At 42.4% G+C, this 18942-nt stretch overlaps 1 protein-coding gene across 1 annotated transcript; it reads left to right on the top strand.

The window, feature by feature from the left end:
• The first annotated feature begins 8971 nt into the window (after positions 1-8971).
• LOC135543867 (fibroblast growth factor 13-like) lies at positions 8972-16013 on the top strand. The gene is made up of 5 exons (XM_064971188.1): positions 8972-9179; positions 9826-9936; positions 10389-10492; positions 12583-12781; positions 14014-16013. Exons 1-5 carry the CDS (start codon positions 8978-8980, stop codon positions 14154-14156), a joined length of 759 nt encoding a protein of 252 aa, XP_064827260.1. The 5' UTR covers positions 8972-8977; the 3' UTR covers positions 14157-16013.
• Positions 16014-18942: the final 2929 nt, after the last annotated feature.

Consider the following 18942-nt stretch of genomic DNA (forward strand, 5'->3'; position numbering starts at 1 on the left):
CTGCAGGCACCTCAGAGACTCCAGGTAATTGTAGCTATTCACACTCAGGGTAAATCAAACCCGTTATCCAGTAAGGATGGATAACGGGTCTCTCATACACTCTCTTTCTCTCTCTCCCACTTTCACTCCCCCCCCCCCCTCTGGTAAAAGGTTAGATGTCATTTAGCCAATTTCTAAGGATCCCAGAGGATCTTGAATTTTTAGACTATGGAGCAGATTAAGTTGGTGTAGACATAAACTAATTAAAGTTTATTAAATCATGTGAATTAAGGAGGTTAAATAAAGTGCAGATAAAGCCACGGGAAGGTTGATAAACATGAGGATTTATAAGTTGAGATGATGGAACTTTTAATTGCCTTTTCCTTAGAGGAAAGTAACATTTAGGTATCTGTGGTAATGTTTCAGCTCAACATCCATATTGGACATTGTTGGACATTGTTGTGCTAATGCCCTGTTCTATGCTGTAGACACGAAAACAAGTGACTGGCAAGTTAATTGACAGTGCAAACTACCTTATTCTAGATTGTTAGGCGGCAGATGGGGCTCTATCTCTGACCATAGCCACAGCTGGCCTTAGGGCTGCAAAACTGTTGTCTCTCAACGCACACCGATCATGTCTGGACACTAACATAGCCATCCTGTCAGCTTATCATGTGCATTAAAGTGTAGGAAGCTGGGGATAAAATAACTTACCATAACTTAACTACACACATATATTTTTCTGTCTGATTGAAACAGTTTCACCTTATTCATTTATGCCAACTGATCATTTACAGTGCCTGCAGAAATTCAGACACCTTGACTCTTTCCACATTTTGTTAGTTTACAGCCTTATTCTAAAATATATATATTTTTAAACATCCTCTGTAATCTACACACAGTACCCCATAATGACAAAGCAAAAACAGTTGAAAAAAAACAGTTTTTCAAATGTATATATATATATATATATATATATATATATAGTTTATATATATATATATATATATATATATATATATATATATATATATATATATATATAAACTGATACCTTATTAAGTATTACCTAAGTATTCAGATCCTTGGCTATGAGACTTGAAATTGAGCTCAGGTGCATCCAGTTGCCATTGATCATCCTTGAGATGTTTCTACAACTTGGAGTCCACCTGTGGTAAATTCAATTGATTGGACATGATTTGGAAAGGCACACACCTGTCTATATAAGGTCCCACAATTGACAGTGCATGTCAGAGCAAAAACCAAGCCATGAGGTCGAAGGAATTGTCCGTAGAGCTCCGAGATAGGATTGTGTCGTGGCACAGATCTGGGGAAGGGTACCAAAAAAAGCTATGCAGAACACAGTGGCCTCCATCATTCTTAAATGGATGAAGTTTGGAACCACCAAGACTCTTCCGAGAGCTGGCCACCCGGCCAAACTGAGCAATCAGGGGAGAAGGGCATTTTTCAGGGAGGTGACCAAGAACCCAATGATCACTCTGACAGATCTCTAGAGTTCCTCTGTGGAGATGGGAGAACCTTCCAGAAGGACAACCATCTCTGTAGCACTACACCAATCAGGCCTTTATGGTAGAGTGGCCAGATGGAAGCCAATCCTCAGTGAAAGGCACACAATAGCCCGCTTGGGCCAAAAGGCACCTAAAGACCCTCAGACCATGGAAAATGTTTTTAAAAAGATTGAACTCTTTGTGAATGCGAAGCGTCACTTCTGGATGAAACTTGGCACAATCCCTACAGTGTGGATATTTTTCAGCGGAAGGGACTGGGAGACTAGTCAGGATCGGGGTAAAGATGAACAGAGCAAAGTGCAGGGAGATCCTTGATGAAAACTTGCTCCAGAGCACTCAGTGCCTCAGACTGGGGCGAAGGTTCACCTTCCAACAGGGAAACGACCCTAAGCACACAGCCAAGACAAAGCAGTAGTGGCTCTGGACAAGTCTCTGAAGTTCCTTGAGTAGCCTGAAAATAGCTGTGCAGCGACGATCCCCATCCAACCTGACATATTTTGAAAGGATCTGCAGAGAAGAATGGGGGAAACTCAAAGGTGCTTCAACGAAGTACTGAGTAACGGGTCTGAATACTTATGTAAATGTGATACTCCCATTTTTTATGAATTAGCAATAATGTCTAAAATCCTGTTTTTGCTTTGTCATTATGGGGTATTGTATGTAGATTGGTGAGGGGGAAAAAAACATTTTAATCAATTTTTGAATAAGGCTGTAACGTAACAAAATGTGGAAAAAGTCAATGAATACATTCCGAAGGCACTGCATCTCAAAGACAAAGCAAAATGTATGAGAGGAATCAAGGATTTTATTGAGGACATTTAAATTCAATTTTGGGCCACCCAACCCCCACCCAGCATTTGTACTTAAAACCCCTCTGTCCAATGTCCTTCACCACAGGCCCTGCTAGTAAACTTTCACATGACAGGAGCTCCATCGACACATGTCTTGACAGCATACTCACTCATCCTCAGTACTGGCAGTGCCACTTCACATGTTGCAGTCCAAGTGGTGTACATTACATTCAGAAGAAAGATGCTCAGGCAAGAGATAATTAATATTGGTGTTGTTCCTTTATCTTGCAGGATATTCTGCTGTCTCCGGTGAGAGGCTTATAGACATCCATAATGTGTCAGTTTCTCACTGCGTGTACAGTGTGTGTATTGGTAGTGCACAATCGAACTCCTACTAACTTTATGGTAGGCTTTACTATAACCACAGCGCGAGATGTCGCCTTAAGTACCCTGGATTATGTTCTGTTGCTGCAGGACTCTAGCTTCTCATCTGTGGATGTGGTGATTATCGAGTCCCCCTGCCATAATACGTGTTACAAAATCTTCTGCTGTCGATTGAAGAAAGCCATCCGAATGGGAAGAGAAATCTCTCCTGAAGGTTTGTCAACAAAAAGGTTATGTTTGCATCTGGTTTGGCTTTTTGATATAGGGCTTTGGGTTTTGCTTGAATTCAAGCTGTCCTTTGAATGACATGTTGATGTCATTTACCAGGATTATTATGTCCCCTACCCCCAGCCTGCATGCCCCCCCATTACTGCAGTATACAGAGTACATTACTCAGTTTTATTACTCTTACATGCATGTGTGCGCTTGTGCAATATAGCTGAATGGGCTGTGAAAAGAAGTATTGCCATGTACAGTATTTGGTCGAATCTTTCAGAAATGGATCTGATTCTGAATGTTGCAAACACAAAGATTCTACCACAACTGCATTCACAATCTGCACTCCACACAAAAAAAAGATATGCTTCTGATGATGATGATGATGATGATGATGATGATGATTTTATTGATGTGATGTTGACCCGTGCAAGACACAACAAACTGCCAACATCCAGAACAGATTTGATTCTTTTTCCTTCATGGGAGAAGAACTAAGTGATGATGTCTTGTAACACATTATATGAACGTGTGCATAGCTCTGGGCCTGTATTAATAAAGCATCTCAGAGCTCTGGGCCCGTATTAATAAAGCATCTCAGAGCTCTGGGCCCGTATTAATAAAGCATCTCAGAGCTCTGGGCCCGTATTAATAAAGCGTCTCAGAGCTCTGGGCCCGTATTAATAAAGCGTCTCAGAGCTCTGGGCCCGTATTAATAAAGCGTCTCATAGCTCTGGGCCCGTATTAATAAAGCATCTGAGAGCTCTGGGCCCGTATTAATAAAGCATCTCATAGCTCTGGGCCCGTATTAATAAAGTGTCTCAGAGCTCTGGGCCCGTATTAATAAAGCGTCTCAGAGCTCTGGGCCCGTATTCATAAAGCGTCTCAGAGCTCTGGGCCCGTATTCATAAAGCGTCTCAGAGCTCTGGGCCCGTGTTAATAAAGCGTCTCAGAATTCTGGGCCTGTATTAATAAAGCGTCTCAGAATTCTGGGCCCGTATTAATAAAGCGTCTCAGAGCTCTGGGCCCATATTAATAAAGCATCTCAGAGCTCTGGGTCTGTATTAATAAAGCGTCTCAGAGCTCTGGGCCCGTATTAATAAAGCGTCTCAGAATTCTGGGCCCGTATTAATAAAGCGTCTCAGAGCTCTGGGCCCGTATTAATAAAGCATCTCAGAGCTCTGGGCCCGTATTAATAAAGCGTCTCAGAGCTCTGGGCCCATATTAATAAGGCATCTCAGAATTCTGGGCCCGTATTAATAAAGCGTCTCAGAGCTCTGGGCCCGTATTAATAAAGCGTCTCAGAGCTCTGGGCCCTTATTCATAAAGCGTCTCAGAGCTCTGGGCCCGTATTAATAAAGCGTCTCAGAGCTCTGGGCCTGTATTAATAAAGCGTCTCAGAGCTCTGGGTCTGTATTCATAAAGCGTCTGAGAGCTCTGGGCCCTTATTCATAAAGCTTCTCATAGATCTGGGTCTGTATTCATAAAGCGTCTCAGAGCTCTGGGTCTGTATTCATAAAGCGTCTCAGAGCTCTGGGCCCTTATTCATAAAGCTTCTCATAGATCTGGGTCTGTATTCATAAAGCGTCTCAGAGCTCTGGGTCTGTATTCATAAAGCGTCTCAGAGCTCTGGGTCTGTATTCATAAAGCGTCTCAGAGCTCTGGGTCTGTATTCAGATCTGGGGGTCTGTATTCATAAAGCGTCTCAGAGCTCTGGGTCTGTATTCATAAAGCGTCTCAGAGCTCTGGGTCTGTATTCATAAAGCGAGCTCTGGGTCTGTATTCATAAAGAGCTCTGGGAGCTCTGGGTCTGTATTCATAAAGCGTCTCAGTCTCAGAGCTCTGGGTCTGTATTCATAAAGCGTCTCAGAGCTCTGGGTCTGTATTCATAAGCTCTGGGTCTGTATTCATAAAGCGTCTCAGAGCTCTGGGTATTCATGTATTCATAAGAGCTCTGGGTCTGTATTCATAAAGCTCTGAGCTCTGGGTCTGTATTCATAAAGCGTCTCAGAGCTCTGGGCCTGGGTCTGTATTCATAAAGCGTCTCAGAGCTCAGAGCTCTGGGTCTGTATTCATAAAGCGTCTCAGAGCTCTGGGTCTGTATTCAGAGAGCTCTGGGTCTGTATTCATAAAGCGTCTCAGAGCTCTGGGTCTGTATTCATAAAGCGTCTGAGAGCTCTGGGTCTGTATTCATAAAGCTTCTCATAGATCTGGGTCTGTATTCATAAAGCGTCTGAGAGCTCTGGGTCTGTATTCATAAAGCGTCTGAGAGATCTGGGTCTGTATTCATAAAGCGTCTCAGAGCTCTGGGTCTGTATTCATAAAGCGTCTGAGAGCTCTGGGTCTGTATTCATAAAGCGTCTCAGAGCTCTGGGTCTGTATTCATAAAGCGTCTGAGAGCTCTGGGTCTGTATTCATAAAGCGTCTGAGAGCTCTGGGTCTGTATTCATAAAGCGTCTCATAGTCGGGTTGCATCTCGGATCAGATTCCCCCTTTCCATATAATCTTAATCAAAAAGGTAAAACTGGTCCTTGATCAGTACTCCTACTCTGAGCCACTTTATGAGGGAGTGGTAGAGGTCACTCCTATATAACTTTCATTTGGCTCCATCTACTGGAGAGTAATTCAAGTATAAAGAGCGACAACTCAACAGAGAGAAGTTACCATCAGTTTGTGATGCTCATGCTTCACATAACATAGCTTTCCCTTTGATGCCGGTGTCCCTGATATAGCCTATCTTGCAAATACAATATGTAGACTAAAGGATTGGAATTGGATTGGAAAATAATGCCCCTGCCCTGAGATGGGATTATCGGAAATTGTTTCTGGAAGCTGACTATTGTTTCTACCTTGAAGCTTTTCCCAATGACTGTGGAAATGATTATGTTTGTAAGAGTGGTCAGTTAGTCTTTAGAACGTTACGTAATAATAGACAGGGTCATAATATGGCTGCGTCATATAGATTGTCGTTTATATATTAAATAGCCTTCTCCCTGGACTAATTAGGACTGATTTTAATCTAATTCTTGAAAAGCTAATTTTATTTTGATAATTTCTCTAATGCAAAACCGTTATGATTCACCATGATGACGATCATCTTCATGTCTAAACAGATTATTTGGGGTCGTAACAGGATGGTTGCTAATATAATCGTCCAGCGCAGTAGACCTAGGAACACTCTTCGTCATTACTTCAGTATCTTATTAGCTGCTGATCAAATCTTTAAGGGTGGGGGATTGCTTTGCGTCAGTTTTATTTCCTTGCCTGTTTTACTAATGTTGTAGGATAATTCTATGTAATGGAGACCTGCGGTCTATTGGATGTTTATCAATTCAGCCATGAAGACATCAATGTCACAGTCCATAACATTCGCCATTTACAGTATTTTTAACGCCAGGGTGAATTAAATGAACATTTGCCATAACAAAGAATAGACTTCTAAGCCATTATAGGCTATTTGATGTTTGTAAAGGGGTTCCCTTATCTTCCCGCACACCAGCGTAGGCTACAGTGGCCCAGTAATGGACGTTTTTGGCCGATCAGCGATGCCTTGGGATAAATCATTAATGAGCATTCCTGAAGACATAATGGCCTTCCACTAATGCGTTATAATGATCTCCTATCACAACCACGTGCACGGATTTAATGGATGGAATGCCTTTGAGAATTCTCCGTTTAAACTTCGAAAAGTCCTCTCCCCTTTCAGTGTGCATATCGGGAGAGCTAAAACATTAACACAGAGCTCCTCCTTGGCTCCGCGAAGCATGACTTTCCCTCTCCGGAGATCAACATCAGGTGCGCTCATTTAAATACATTTTATTATTAAAATATAGACTAATCTTTATGTTTTTAAAATAAAATACGAAAAAAGGCGTTTTGTTTTGGAAGGAGGCCCAGGTCAATTCAATGAAATATTAGGCCAAGCCTACTGATGCCCTCGCCTAATGCTCATGTGAACATGGATTGTAGTCCCCCCAACCCGTTGTTGATCTTAAAGGTTACGGTCGAAAGAGCTGATGTAGTGACATTCCCTGTCGAATATAATTTAATAGGTGTTTCACAGAAATAGAAGTGTACTTTTGCGCTGTCCAAGGTGCTGAAGTTATAAGTGACGCTCCCTGTCCAAGGCGCTGAATTAAGTGACGCTCCCTGTCCAAGGTGCGGACGTTATAAGTGATACATTTGATAAATTTGTTTGTTTTCCTGCGATATTTTATGTAAACAAAATGGAACTGTTCAAAGTTTAGTTGTTATTGTTGTTTCTGCGGTTGTTAATTTTAACTGTTAACAAGAGATTGCAATATTTTTTTGTAATGTGTGAGTGATTCTTTATGAAATGCAGGTGGCGCAATTGAAGATATTATCTGGCCAATATCTTCAACAAAAGGGCCAAAGAGAGAGGGCAATTGAACACCAAAGGAAAGGAAACTGGTAATCAAAACAACGAGATTTATAGCACGAATGAAGCAAGACCTATAATTTTATAGCCAAATAATAAAACGCGTATAATAGGGGAAAGTTATACAAATCTATGGGTAAATGTTTATTTCACATTCAGTTTCAATCACAAATAGTATTGCTTATGCTTTAATTATTAATCAAAATAAAACTAGGAGTCGTCACTCATTGATCCCCTATCAACTTTCATTTATTTTTTAGGTCAAATCATATTCAAATCAACGATTTGTTATTGTTGATGTCGTTGACGTTATTGTTGTTATTGCCGTTTTTTTTGTACTCTTCTTATTTTATTATATTGGATGAAAGGTTAATTCAATTTAGGATAGGCCTAAATGCCGCCAAATCCGACACCACAACAAAACGTCAATGCATTTCAATCTGATGACAGATGTGGTTGTTACCTGACTCAAGAGAGGCAACAGACAGATGTTACCCTAAGATGAAGACCCCCACCAAAGCCTTTCTTGAGTCCGAGCTTATGTTCTCAGCGCTTCGGAAAGCACCAATTTAAGCCTCTCGAACGTATAGGCTATTATGCAGATTCACTTTACATGGCCGCAGCCCTATTGGAGAGGCGACAGGGGAGCTGAATGTGCTTAATCTGCCGAAAAACAAGTTAGTTTTAGCAGAAAGCACTAATCTAGGAACACCTCCCTCCCTTGATTATGTTGTCATGACACCATAGGGTGCTATCAGTGATCTTCTGTTCTCCCTGGATCTATATGATGCGACGACGTCTTTCTGTGTTTTGCATCAGCGTCTCATGCCTTGCCTGTCACACACATGCCGATATTCAGTTACAAAGATGCCTGCAAAAAGCGCCCGCAGTTTCTCCTAATGCATTTTGTTCAGACTCCTATGCCGCAATTCATATCGCAGAGATGGAGAGATGGAAGGAATAGTAGCGGAATCTCTGCACCAAAATGAGGCAAGACCTCCCCCTCTCGCTCCCTCTCTCTCGCCATAGCCTAACATATATGAGTGTTATACCACGTGGCGCTAACAGCCTTTACTGTAAGTCATACTGTAGGTTATGTGGCATTGGCTCCAAACCTGAGGAGAGGATTTGCTTGCGGTTGCTGCATTAATGGCACACACAACTATGTATGACAAGAGTTGTTTCATTGATTGAAAAGCATTTTGAGGACTACATTTTTCTCACGGAGGGTGGATGGCTGCATCACAGCGGGTGTGCACGCATGAGAAGCTGCAGTGATCAACAACAAATCGAATGTATAAATTGGAGAGGCTAGCTGTTGATTCACAGCTGAAGGCGCAAGAGCCCATTGGGCACAGACGTCAATTCAACGTCTATTCCATGTTGGTTCAACGCAATTGCATTGTCTTGGCATTGAATTGACGTGGAAACAACGTTGATTAAACCAGTGTGTGTCAGTGGGAGGTTTGTCTGCTCGGAATATCCAGTTTATTTTTCTCCAGCCGAGACAATAAAACTATAATGACTTTGTTACGCACTTTCAGGATATAATGGATTATTTGGTTTGCATAAAAACAATACTGCTTAGATTTCATTGGATAATATTCATTATTTGGTGAGTGGTGAATATAGCATTTTCTTCTGGGACGTTTTGCCATCACTAAACCGCCAAACTGGCTATGGCCGCTGCGATCGCCAGCTCCCTCATTCGGCAAAAGAGGGAGCGGGAGCGGGAGAAGGCGAATGCCTGCCGCTGCGCAAGCAGTCCGAATATTTGCAAAGCAGGGGACAGGGGACCCTGTGAGAAACCGAGCAAGCTGAACGTGTTCTCACGCGTCAAACTCTTTGGCTCTAAGAAACGGAAGAGAATAAGTCGACCAGGTGTGCTCTTGAGTGTGATTTCTCGACATAACACAATAACTGTCATCATCATAATCATCATCACCAACAATTCGAACACCACGAACACTTCCATCCTCTCCCATTTTAAATTTGAAGACCTCAGAGTAATGGCACATTTGTCCAAATTGTGATGGTATAGTATAAGAAATACATTATTTGACTATCAATCCATCAACCTGTCGTGATCCTGCAAGTTCATGCACTCATCAATGAATTACCTCACTCTAACACATGACACTGTCATCATCGGAAAAGTGCACAACGTATTCACACTGCCACGCTTCTGTTGTGCATTATATTATCATCTTAACAAGAATGACATTCAAAGTACAGTGTCAGTGTACAGCATCCAGACAGGTAGATTTCCTGTTTTTGAAACTATGAATGAGCTTGATATTGCATGGCCAGCCACCACTATCCCAGGTACCCATTACACTGTTTTGGTTTTGTGCCACAGTGTGATGTCTATGGGATGCCTGAGGTTCCTCTGGTATTTTACTACTGACTGTATGTGAAGCAGTAGAAAACGAGCTAGTATAATTGGACTATAGACTTGGTTATATATCCAATATCTCCTCTCTTCCCTCTCCTTCTGTTCTCCCATTCTTCCCTGTTGTCTCCACAGAGCCCCAGCTCAAGGGGATAGTGACGAGGCTATACAGCCGCACAGGCTTCTGCCTTCAGATGCAGGCTGATGGAACCATCGATGGAACCAAGGACGAGGACAACAGCTATGGTAGGACTATGTGTTTTTGACTGTGTTTTTGCCTTGAATTCGTTCATATTTCAGATTATTGTGATATAGAATTCAAGAAGAGAGAATAGTCAACTTCACCTCTTTTGCTCAATGTTTTCTGTAGCTCTATGTTCGCTACTACATCTCCAGGAGAATTTTTCTCTTATATTGTCTACACGCATAAAAAAGGTGCTATCTAGAACCTAAAAGGGTTCTTCGACTGTCCCCATAGGAGACCCTTTGAATAACCCTTTTGGTTCCAGGTAGAACCCTTTTGAGTTCCATGTAGAACCCTTTACACAGAGGGTTCTTCATGGAACCCAAAAGAGTTATACATGGAACCAAAAAGTGTTCTACCTGGAACCAAAAATGGTTCTCCTATAGGGACAACAGAAGAACCCTGTTTTCTAAAAGTGTACTACCTACCCTCTCTTTTTTATTCCACATTGCAGCTGTGTTCAACCTCATTCCTGTTGGGCTGCGAGTGGTAGCCATCCAGGGGGTTCAGACCAAGCTTTACCTAGCCATGAACAACGACGGCTTCCTCTACACTTCGGTGAGTCTCACTTTACATTTTAGTCATTTAGCAGACACTCTTATCCAGGGTTAAATGCCTTGCTGAAGGGCACATCAACAGATTATTCACCTAGTCGTCTCGGGATTCAAACCAGCAACCTTTCACTCTTAACTGCTAGGCTACTTGCCGACTCCTTTGTGTCTCATACATACTTCCCTAGTTAGGCTTCCATGTGGCAGGATCACATTATAAACATGGTGGGTCGAACCCTGAATGCTGATTGGCTGACAGCTGTGGTATATCAGATAGTATACCACGGTATGACAAAACATTTATTTTTACTGCTCTAATTGGTAACCAGTTTATAGTAACAATAAGGCACCTCGGGAATTTGTGGTATTGGGGTAATATACAGCGTTGTGTCTTGCCTCAGAACAGCCCTTAGCCGTGGTATATTGACTATATAGCACAAACCCCTGAGCTGCCTTTTTGCTTAAGTATACTACTACCTGTGTTACTGAGCTAATTGATTACGTTGAAGGTCACCTTAACTATCATGTTAATTATATTTAAGCATCAATTGTTGGTGTGAAAACCAAAGTGACTGGAGTGATGACAAAGGTCAGTAGTTGTGCAGTAGTTGCTGTTGTGAGTGTTGCAGTGGCCACCACATTGTGTTTTTAACTTGTAATAGCAAACTTGTCCCTCTGTTTATGTCTCCATTGGTAACCTGGGGGCCATCTTTACGAGAGGGCTGGTTTGTATTCTGGGGAGTTGGAAGTTACCATGGAGACACATGAGTATGGAAATGCTCTCTGAAGTTGGGATTGTTTCAGCTCTGGTGAGGTCCTTTAGCAATCTGGATGGAAAAATACAGCATAGGCTGAATGTTAGCCAGTGTATTCAGATTCATTCTGTTTATTTAGTTAAGTTGCCTAAAGCCTAGCCTGTGTGCATGTGTGTCAGTGTGTATTATTGGATGTGAGTGTGTTTGTGCATGTGTGTGTGTGTATGATTGGATGTGGGTATGTTTGTGCGTGTGTGTGTGTGTGTGCGTGCATGCCAATGATTGGATGTGGGTGTGTTTGTGCACGTGTGTGTGTGCGTATGATTGGATGTGGGTGTGCATGTGTGTGTGTGTGTGATTGGATGTGTGTGTGTGTGTGTGGGTGCGTGTTTGTGTGTGCGTGTTTTTGCATGCACGTGTGTGTTTATGTGCGTGCGTGTGATTGGATGTGGGTGTGTTTGTGCGTATGTGTGTGCGTGCGTGCGTGCGTGCGTGTGTGTGTGTGTGTGCGAGCGAGTGTGTGATTGGATGTGGGTGTGTGTATTATCACCATAGACATTGGTGTCTCTTGCAGAATGAGGTTTTGTATCGATCTTTGCCAATTAAAGTATTGACCTTTGACCTTTGTCTGGCAATTGAATGAGTCTGTGTTTTCAAACTGTGCAGGTGAAAAGTAATCAGCTCGCCACAACAATCTGAGCTGTTAGAGTGATGGATGAGCAAGCTGTAAGAGTGATGGACATTCCCATAGTCTGACATTCCCATCATAGGCCTGTTCACACAGGATGGCAAGCGAGTTTAATTCAGCTCATCAGTCAACTGATGTTTTCACAACTCAATTCTGAAAGCGACCAGTTGTAAGGGATCTCTTACTGCAGATTTGCAGCTGAGCACTTTGCGGCAGGCCTATGCTGTTTAGCAGCTGGGCACTTTGCGGCAGGCCTATGCTGATTAGCAGCTGGGCACTTTGGGGCCTGCCTATGCTGTTTAGCAGCTGGGCACTTTGGGGCAGGCCTATGCTGATTTGTAAACTGTGCACATAAAAGGTTCCCAACCATAGAAATGGAGTTGGTCCCAACTTTTAGTACAGCCTTCTGTACTGCTCTGGACAGATTCTGGTAGCGCTTCATGCCAGGTAGTTAGTCCATCCCTTCTGTCCTCGTTCACTTCCCTTTGGGCATTTGATATGAATGGATAGCCTGGGTGAGAGGGAAATGGCTGAAACTAAGTGAAGCTTTCTTTCTTTCTCTCCCTCTCTTTCTATCCCTTTATGTTTCTTATCTCTTTATTTCTCTCACAGTCACACTCCTGTCTTTATCGACCTCTCTGTCTCCCTCTTTAGGAACACTTCACCCCGGAGTGTAAGTTCAAGGAGTCAGTGTTTGAGAACTACTACGTGACCTACTCCTCCATGCTCTACAGACAGCAGCAGTCTGGCAGGGCCTGGTACCTTGGCCTCAATAAAGAGGGAGTCATCATGAAAGGGAACCATGTGAAGAAGAATAAACCATCAGGCCACTTCATCCCCAAGCCACTGAAAGGTGAGTGGGTCTTACTCTAAGGCAGGGGTGGACAATTCCAGTCCTCGGGGGCCTGATTGGTGTCACAGCTTTGCCCCAGCCCCAGCAAACACATGACATTTGATCAGCTGTGTTTGCTAGTGATGGAGAAAAAGTGTGACACCAATCAGGCTCTCGGAGTTGCCCACCCCTCCTCTAAGGCGTCCACATGCTTCCCAGCTGAAACAGTTTGGAAGGGTTGGTGCATATATTATGATGACATTTTGTGCCGTTTTTGTTTGTTTTGGACTTTTTGGGGGACTGTTCAGCACACAAAAAATGTTCTGGAGACAAGCCGAAGTCGGTAGCTGAAGTCTACGCCCCTTCGTTGGTGATTGGTCAACAGTAGGGATTCTTCAATAACGTCTGTTGTCATTCAACAAGAGACAAATCATTTTTTCATGCACATTTTTCATTGAGGAATACTGCAGCAACAATCTTAAATGTAAAAGCGCACGACTAAGATTACCTCGACAAAAACGTCAAAATTAATGACAGCAATTTACATATCAGATTTCTTAAGTTATCTTAATTCAGACTATTTTGAGGAAGTGTATACTGGCTATGGCGTCTCAAAATGGACAAAGTGTAAGGGCCGACGCCGGACAGGAGAAGCAGGTACGGGGAGTCAGACATTTATTCGGGAACAGACAAGGAAACAAGACAGGAACAGCGTCGGAACCCGGGTAACACGGATATGAGACCATTAATCCTGAACCAGGGAACAGAGCTTGGGAACAGACAGATATAGGGAAGGTAAATGACACAAGTAATTGAGTCCACGTGAGTTCAATGATCACTGATGCGCATGACGGAGGGAAGGCAGGTGTGCGTACTGATGGTGGCTTGAGTGCGTAATGCTGGGAATCCTGGCGCCCTAGAGCGCCAAGGGGAGGAGGAGCGGGTGCAGGCGTAACACAAACAGTACTATTGCCACTTTTTTTCTTATTTTTCAAGCTAATGTCTTTTAAGGGAGCCAAATGGAAGCATGCTGACGTCTTTACTCTGAGAGGCTGTGAGTAGGTCTTACTCTGTGTGTGTTGAAGGTTGTTGGGGTAACTGTTGGAGTTAAGGGCCTTGTTAGAAAAACTCCCCCTAGTATATCGTTGCATTTTACAGAAGAATATCATGTTTGTCAAAGGCTCTGCACAATACAAATAACCAGAGTTGATCTTTACCAAAGGTGACACCCTATCTGCTTCTTTGTCTTCCAGTTGCCATGTACAGGGAACCCTCTCTCCATGATCTGACCGAGTTCTCCCACTCCAGCAGTGGTACTCCCACCAAGAGCCGTAGTGCATCAGCCCTGCTGAACGGAGGAGGGAAGACACTGAGCCAGAACGAGCAGTCCACATAGCTGTGGTGGTCAGCGTCAGGCAGAGGGCGGTTCTCACTGTAAGCAGACTCAACTGATCCTCATCAAACTGAACAGGTGGAGAGGAAGCAAATTAGCTTAGCTTAGTGTGTACTGAAACCACTGTGACAGACTATGACATCATCAATTAAATAAATCCATGAGCGAGCTTCTGCGGGTCAACTTTGCTATGAACTTCGATACGAAAAGCCATTTTGCTGGTCTGGAATTTATATTCTTCCTTGTATTCTTGAGCATATGTAGTGTATTACCAATGTATATCTCTCTGAAGTTCTTGAGAGGGAGAGTTACTGGTCAGTATTTATGTGGTCCATCAACTGTTGCTTTCATGCCTCCTAAAAAAAGCTTTTTTGTGTGTTTGAGTCCAAGGTGTACATATCTGCAAGCCTTCTGCCTCGTCTACCATATAAATTGCTTGCCAGCTATACTGATTGCGATCATTTGTTCCTGTGTACCAAAGAGTCAAGCGTGTTTCTCTAGTTTTACTCAAGGCAAAAAAAGAAAGGAAGAAAGAAATCGAATCACAAGCATAGGCCATGTCCTAAATCTGTCTTATCTACTACTAAAACGACACACTGTGTAGTGTGTACCAATCGTACTACAAACTGTGTAGTGTGTACTAGTCGTACTACATACTATTCAGAACAGGGGGGCAGGGTAGCATAGTGTTTAGAGCGTTGGACTAGTAACCGAAAGGTTGCAAGTTCTAATCCCCAAGCTGACAAGGTACAAATCTGTCTTTCTGCCCCTGAACAGGCAGTTAACCCACTGTTCCTAGGCCATCATTGAAAATAAGAATTTGTTCTTAACTGACTTGCCTAGTAAAATAGAGGTAAAATAAAGAACATACTGTTTAGTAAACATTTATGCAGTAAGCAACAAATATCAACATACTAGGCTCCCCCATACTGAGAATGCATCATCTAATGCACAATTGCATTGTTTTCCGACATTCATTCGTTTTGGTACAACCCCATCCCCCCTTTTCTGATTATCAGCTGATATGTTGTCACACACACGTGGGTCTAAAAAGACAAATCTCTTCCTCAATAGCATGACATCCTGGCATTTAAAGCATTTTCAAAATGTGTCATACTATGAAAGGTTCTATTTTGGCATACCATCTCAGTCTACGAGTTACAACACAAGGAGACGAGGGGTAATCAGACACGGACAATGTGTGGTCTACAGAAACTTGTTTTAATAATAAAATAGAGAAACAGAGTAGTTGTTTAAAAACTTATGTCAACCCTTTTACAGTATTGTGTCATTAGTAGTCTCCTTTGACAAACTATAAACAACATTTCATATGGTATTTAGATGTATTCAGTCATTTGTGTGTGTGTGTGTGTGTGTGTGTGTGTGTGTGTGTGTGTGTGTGTGTGTGTGTGTGTGTGTGTGTGTGTGTGTGTGTGTGTGTGTGTGTGTGTGTGTTTGTGTGTGTGTGTGTGTGTGTGTGAAAGGATATTAACATAATCCTTGATTTTTTTTATTTTACCATCAAATGGGGATTATTAGTGAAATTGAGGGCTCTTACAGATAAAATGATTGTTTGTATTCTCCTGCATTGTTTTTTCCCCCTGGAGCCGAATAGATGCTTATGTCTATCATTTTGATTGATTGACACTATTATTGCATGGAAGACTGTGGACCTCTGGGAAATAGCAGCATGATGTACTGTAGGTCTACTATGCTTATTATCTACCTGTTTTGGACGCTGTGCTCCAGTCTATACCAGACTACAAGTGAATGATCCACAGAGCACAGATACACTTTTAATCTGGTACCTTCTTGCAGTAGGTTATTTGTTGTTCTAACAAAAATGCACTGAATAAAATGTTTATAAGGAAATACGATTTTTGTTGAATTGTGCTTTATTTTTGTCCTTCTTTCCCACCTGTTGATATTGGCTCCACCCCAGGCATGAAAGGGTTATTCATTAATCCACCATCATATGGATGGTATAGCTAGATCATCATCAATTAATCCCTAGGGAACTGAGCCCATACTCATTCACAAAGCATCTCAGAGTAGGAGTGCTGATCCAGGACCAGTTGTGTATTTTAATCAAAATGAATAAGATTATATGGGCAGGGGGGACCTGATCCTAGATCAGAACTCTTGCTCTGAGATGGTTTGTGGATGAATGTGATTAGGCCATTTTGCTGTGGTGCTCGCTAGAGGCTGAAAGGTCAATAATATTGATCGTAATGATGCCTCACATGTTGAAATACAAGGCCTTCTCAACAGGAGAGTGACTGAGCCAATCAGAGTGGAGCTCAACTCCAGAGCTCTGCTTGAGATGGTTTAGACAGTACAAACACTATTATAAATGAGAGAGAGGGAGGAGAGAAAGGGTGCAGTCTGAAGAACATTTGGTTGAGCATGTGTTTTCGGCGAGCTCTTCAGTGCAGGGTGGGTGGAGAAAGCATAGCAGCACATGGTAAAACACACAGCAGTAGTGGGCTGCGGGTCCTGACAGAGATCATTATAGCTTCGGTATTTTTAATGCTGCGGGTGGGAGAGGGCGGTCAGACCGACGACTGGAATGACAATATATTTTGTTGTCCCGCAGTTTATTTGGAAACGGTTGTCTTCCTGATTTGTATCCGTTAGCCTACGCCTATGTATTGTATTAAACGCAAACCTTTCTCGCAATTATTCACACACTCAGAATTCGCTGCTTCAACTTCAATAGCCTACCTCTCCTCTCAATGTCGTCTCTATCTCTCCTAGTTGGGCGTGCGAGATCAAGTGCGCGTAGTAGCCTATATGTGTGGTCTCATTGAAATAGAGTAGGCTGCCTATGCATGGGCGGATAATCACGTGGCAGTTACCTTTCCAATGAAATTAACTTAAATATGATTAGACTAGTTTACTACAGTGTCTTAAATGTTGATGATGGAAAGAAGTGCAGGGCGCTCAACCGACGTGAGCCGAGGTGCAATCCAAAAATGTGATCATTAGAAAGGAGAGGTCGCAGGGCGCGCAATGGCCACCATAGTGAGCAAGCTTTGCGCCTTTTCATTTTCATTAAATATTGATTACCCATTTATTTGTCTCTGCCTGCAAATCGTCCTCCTAAAATGTAGGCTATATCATGTACAGTTGAAGTCGGAAGTTTACATGCACCTTAGCCAAAAACATTTAAACTCAGTTTTTCACAATTCCTGACATTTAATCATAGTAAAAATTCCCAATCTTAGGTCAGTTATGGTCTTATTTTAAGAATGTGAAATGGCAGAATAATAGTAGAGAGAATTATTTATTTCAGCTTATATTTCTTTCATCACATTCCCAGTGGGTCAGAAGTCTACATACACTCAATTAGTATTCAGTAGCATTGCCTTTAAATTGTTTAACTTAGGTCAAACGTTTCGGGTAACCTTCCACAAGCTTGCCACAATAAGTTGGGTGAATTTTGGCCCATTCCTCCTATCAGAGCTGGTGTAACTGAGTCAGGTTTGTTGGCCTTCTTGCTTGCACACACTTTTTCAGTTCTGCCCACACATTTTCTATAGGATTGAGGTCAGGGCTTTGTGATGGCCACTCCAATATCTTGACTTTGTTGTCCTTAAGCCATTTTGCCACAACTTTGGAAGTATGCTTGGGGTCATTGTCCATTTGCGACCAAGCTTTAACTTCCTGACTGATGTCTTGAGATGTTGCTTCAATATATCCACATAATTTTCCTTTCCTCATGATGCCATCTATTTTGTGAAGTGCACCAGTCCCACCTGCAGCAAAGCACCCCTACAAAATGATGCTGCCACCCCCGTGCTTCCCGGTTGGGATGGTGTTCTTTGGCTTGCAAGCCTCCCCCTTTTCCCTCCAAACACGAAGATGGTCATTATGGACAAACAGTTCTATTTTTGTTTCATCAGACCAGAGGACATTTCTCCAAAATGTACAATATTTGCCCCCATGTGCTGTTGCAAACTGTAGCCTGGCTTTTTAATGGCGGTTTTGGAGCAGTGGCTTCTACCTTGCTGAACGGCCTTCCAGGTTATGTCGATATAGGACTCATTTTACTGTGGATATAGATACTTTTGTATCTGTTTCCTCCAGCATCTTCACAAGGTCCTTTGCTGTTGTTCTGGGATTGATTTTTCATCTCTAGGAGACAGAACGCGTCTCCTTCTTGAGTGGTATGACGACTGCGTGGTCCCATGGTGTTCATACTTGCGTACTATTGTTTGTACAGAGGAACGTGGTACCTTCAGGCGTTTGGAAATTGCTCCCAAGGATGAACCAGACTTGTGGAGGTCTACAATATTTTTCTGAGGTCTTGGCTGATTTCTTTAAATTTTCCCATGAGGTCAAACAAAGAGGCACTGAGTTTGAAGGTAGGCCTTGAAATACATCCACAGGTACACCTCCAATTGACTCAAATGATGTCAATTAGCCTATCAGAAGCTTCTAAAGCCATGACATAATTTTCTGGAATTTTCCAAGCTGTTTAAAGGCACAGTCAACTTAGTGTATGTAAACTTCTGACCCACTGGAATTACAATACAGGTGAATTATAAGTGAAATAATCTGTCTTTAAACAATTGTTGGAAAAATTACTTTTGTCATGCACAAAGTAAATGTCCTAACCGACTTGCCAAAACTATAGTTTGTTAATTAACAAGAAATTTGTGGAGTGGTTGAAAAACGAGTTTTAATGACTCCAACCTAAGTGTATGTAAACTCCCGACTTATCTTCTCAAGGAAATGTACTTCCTAAATATGATTAGGCTATAGTTTACTACATTGGCTAGAAATA

The sequence above is a fragment of the Oncorhynchus masou genome, chromosome 8, assembly GCF_036934945.1.
Source record: "Oncorhynchus masou masou isolate Uvic2021 chromosome 8, UVic_Omas_1.1, whole genome shotgun sequence".
NCBI lineage: Eukaryota > Metazoa > Chordata > Actinopteri > Salmoniformes > Salmonidae > Oncorhynchus > Oncorhynchus masou.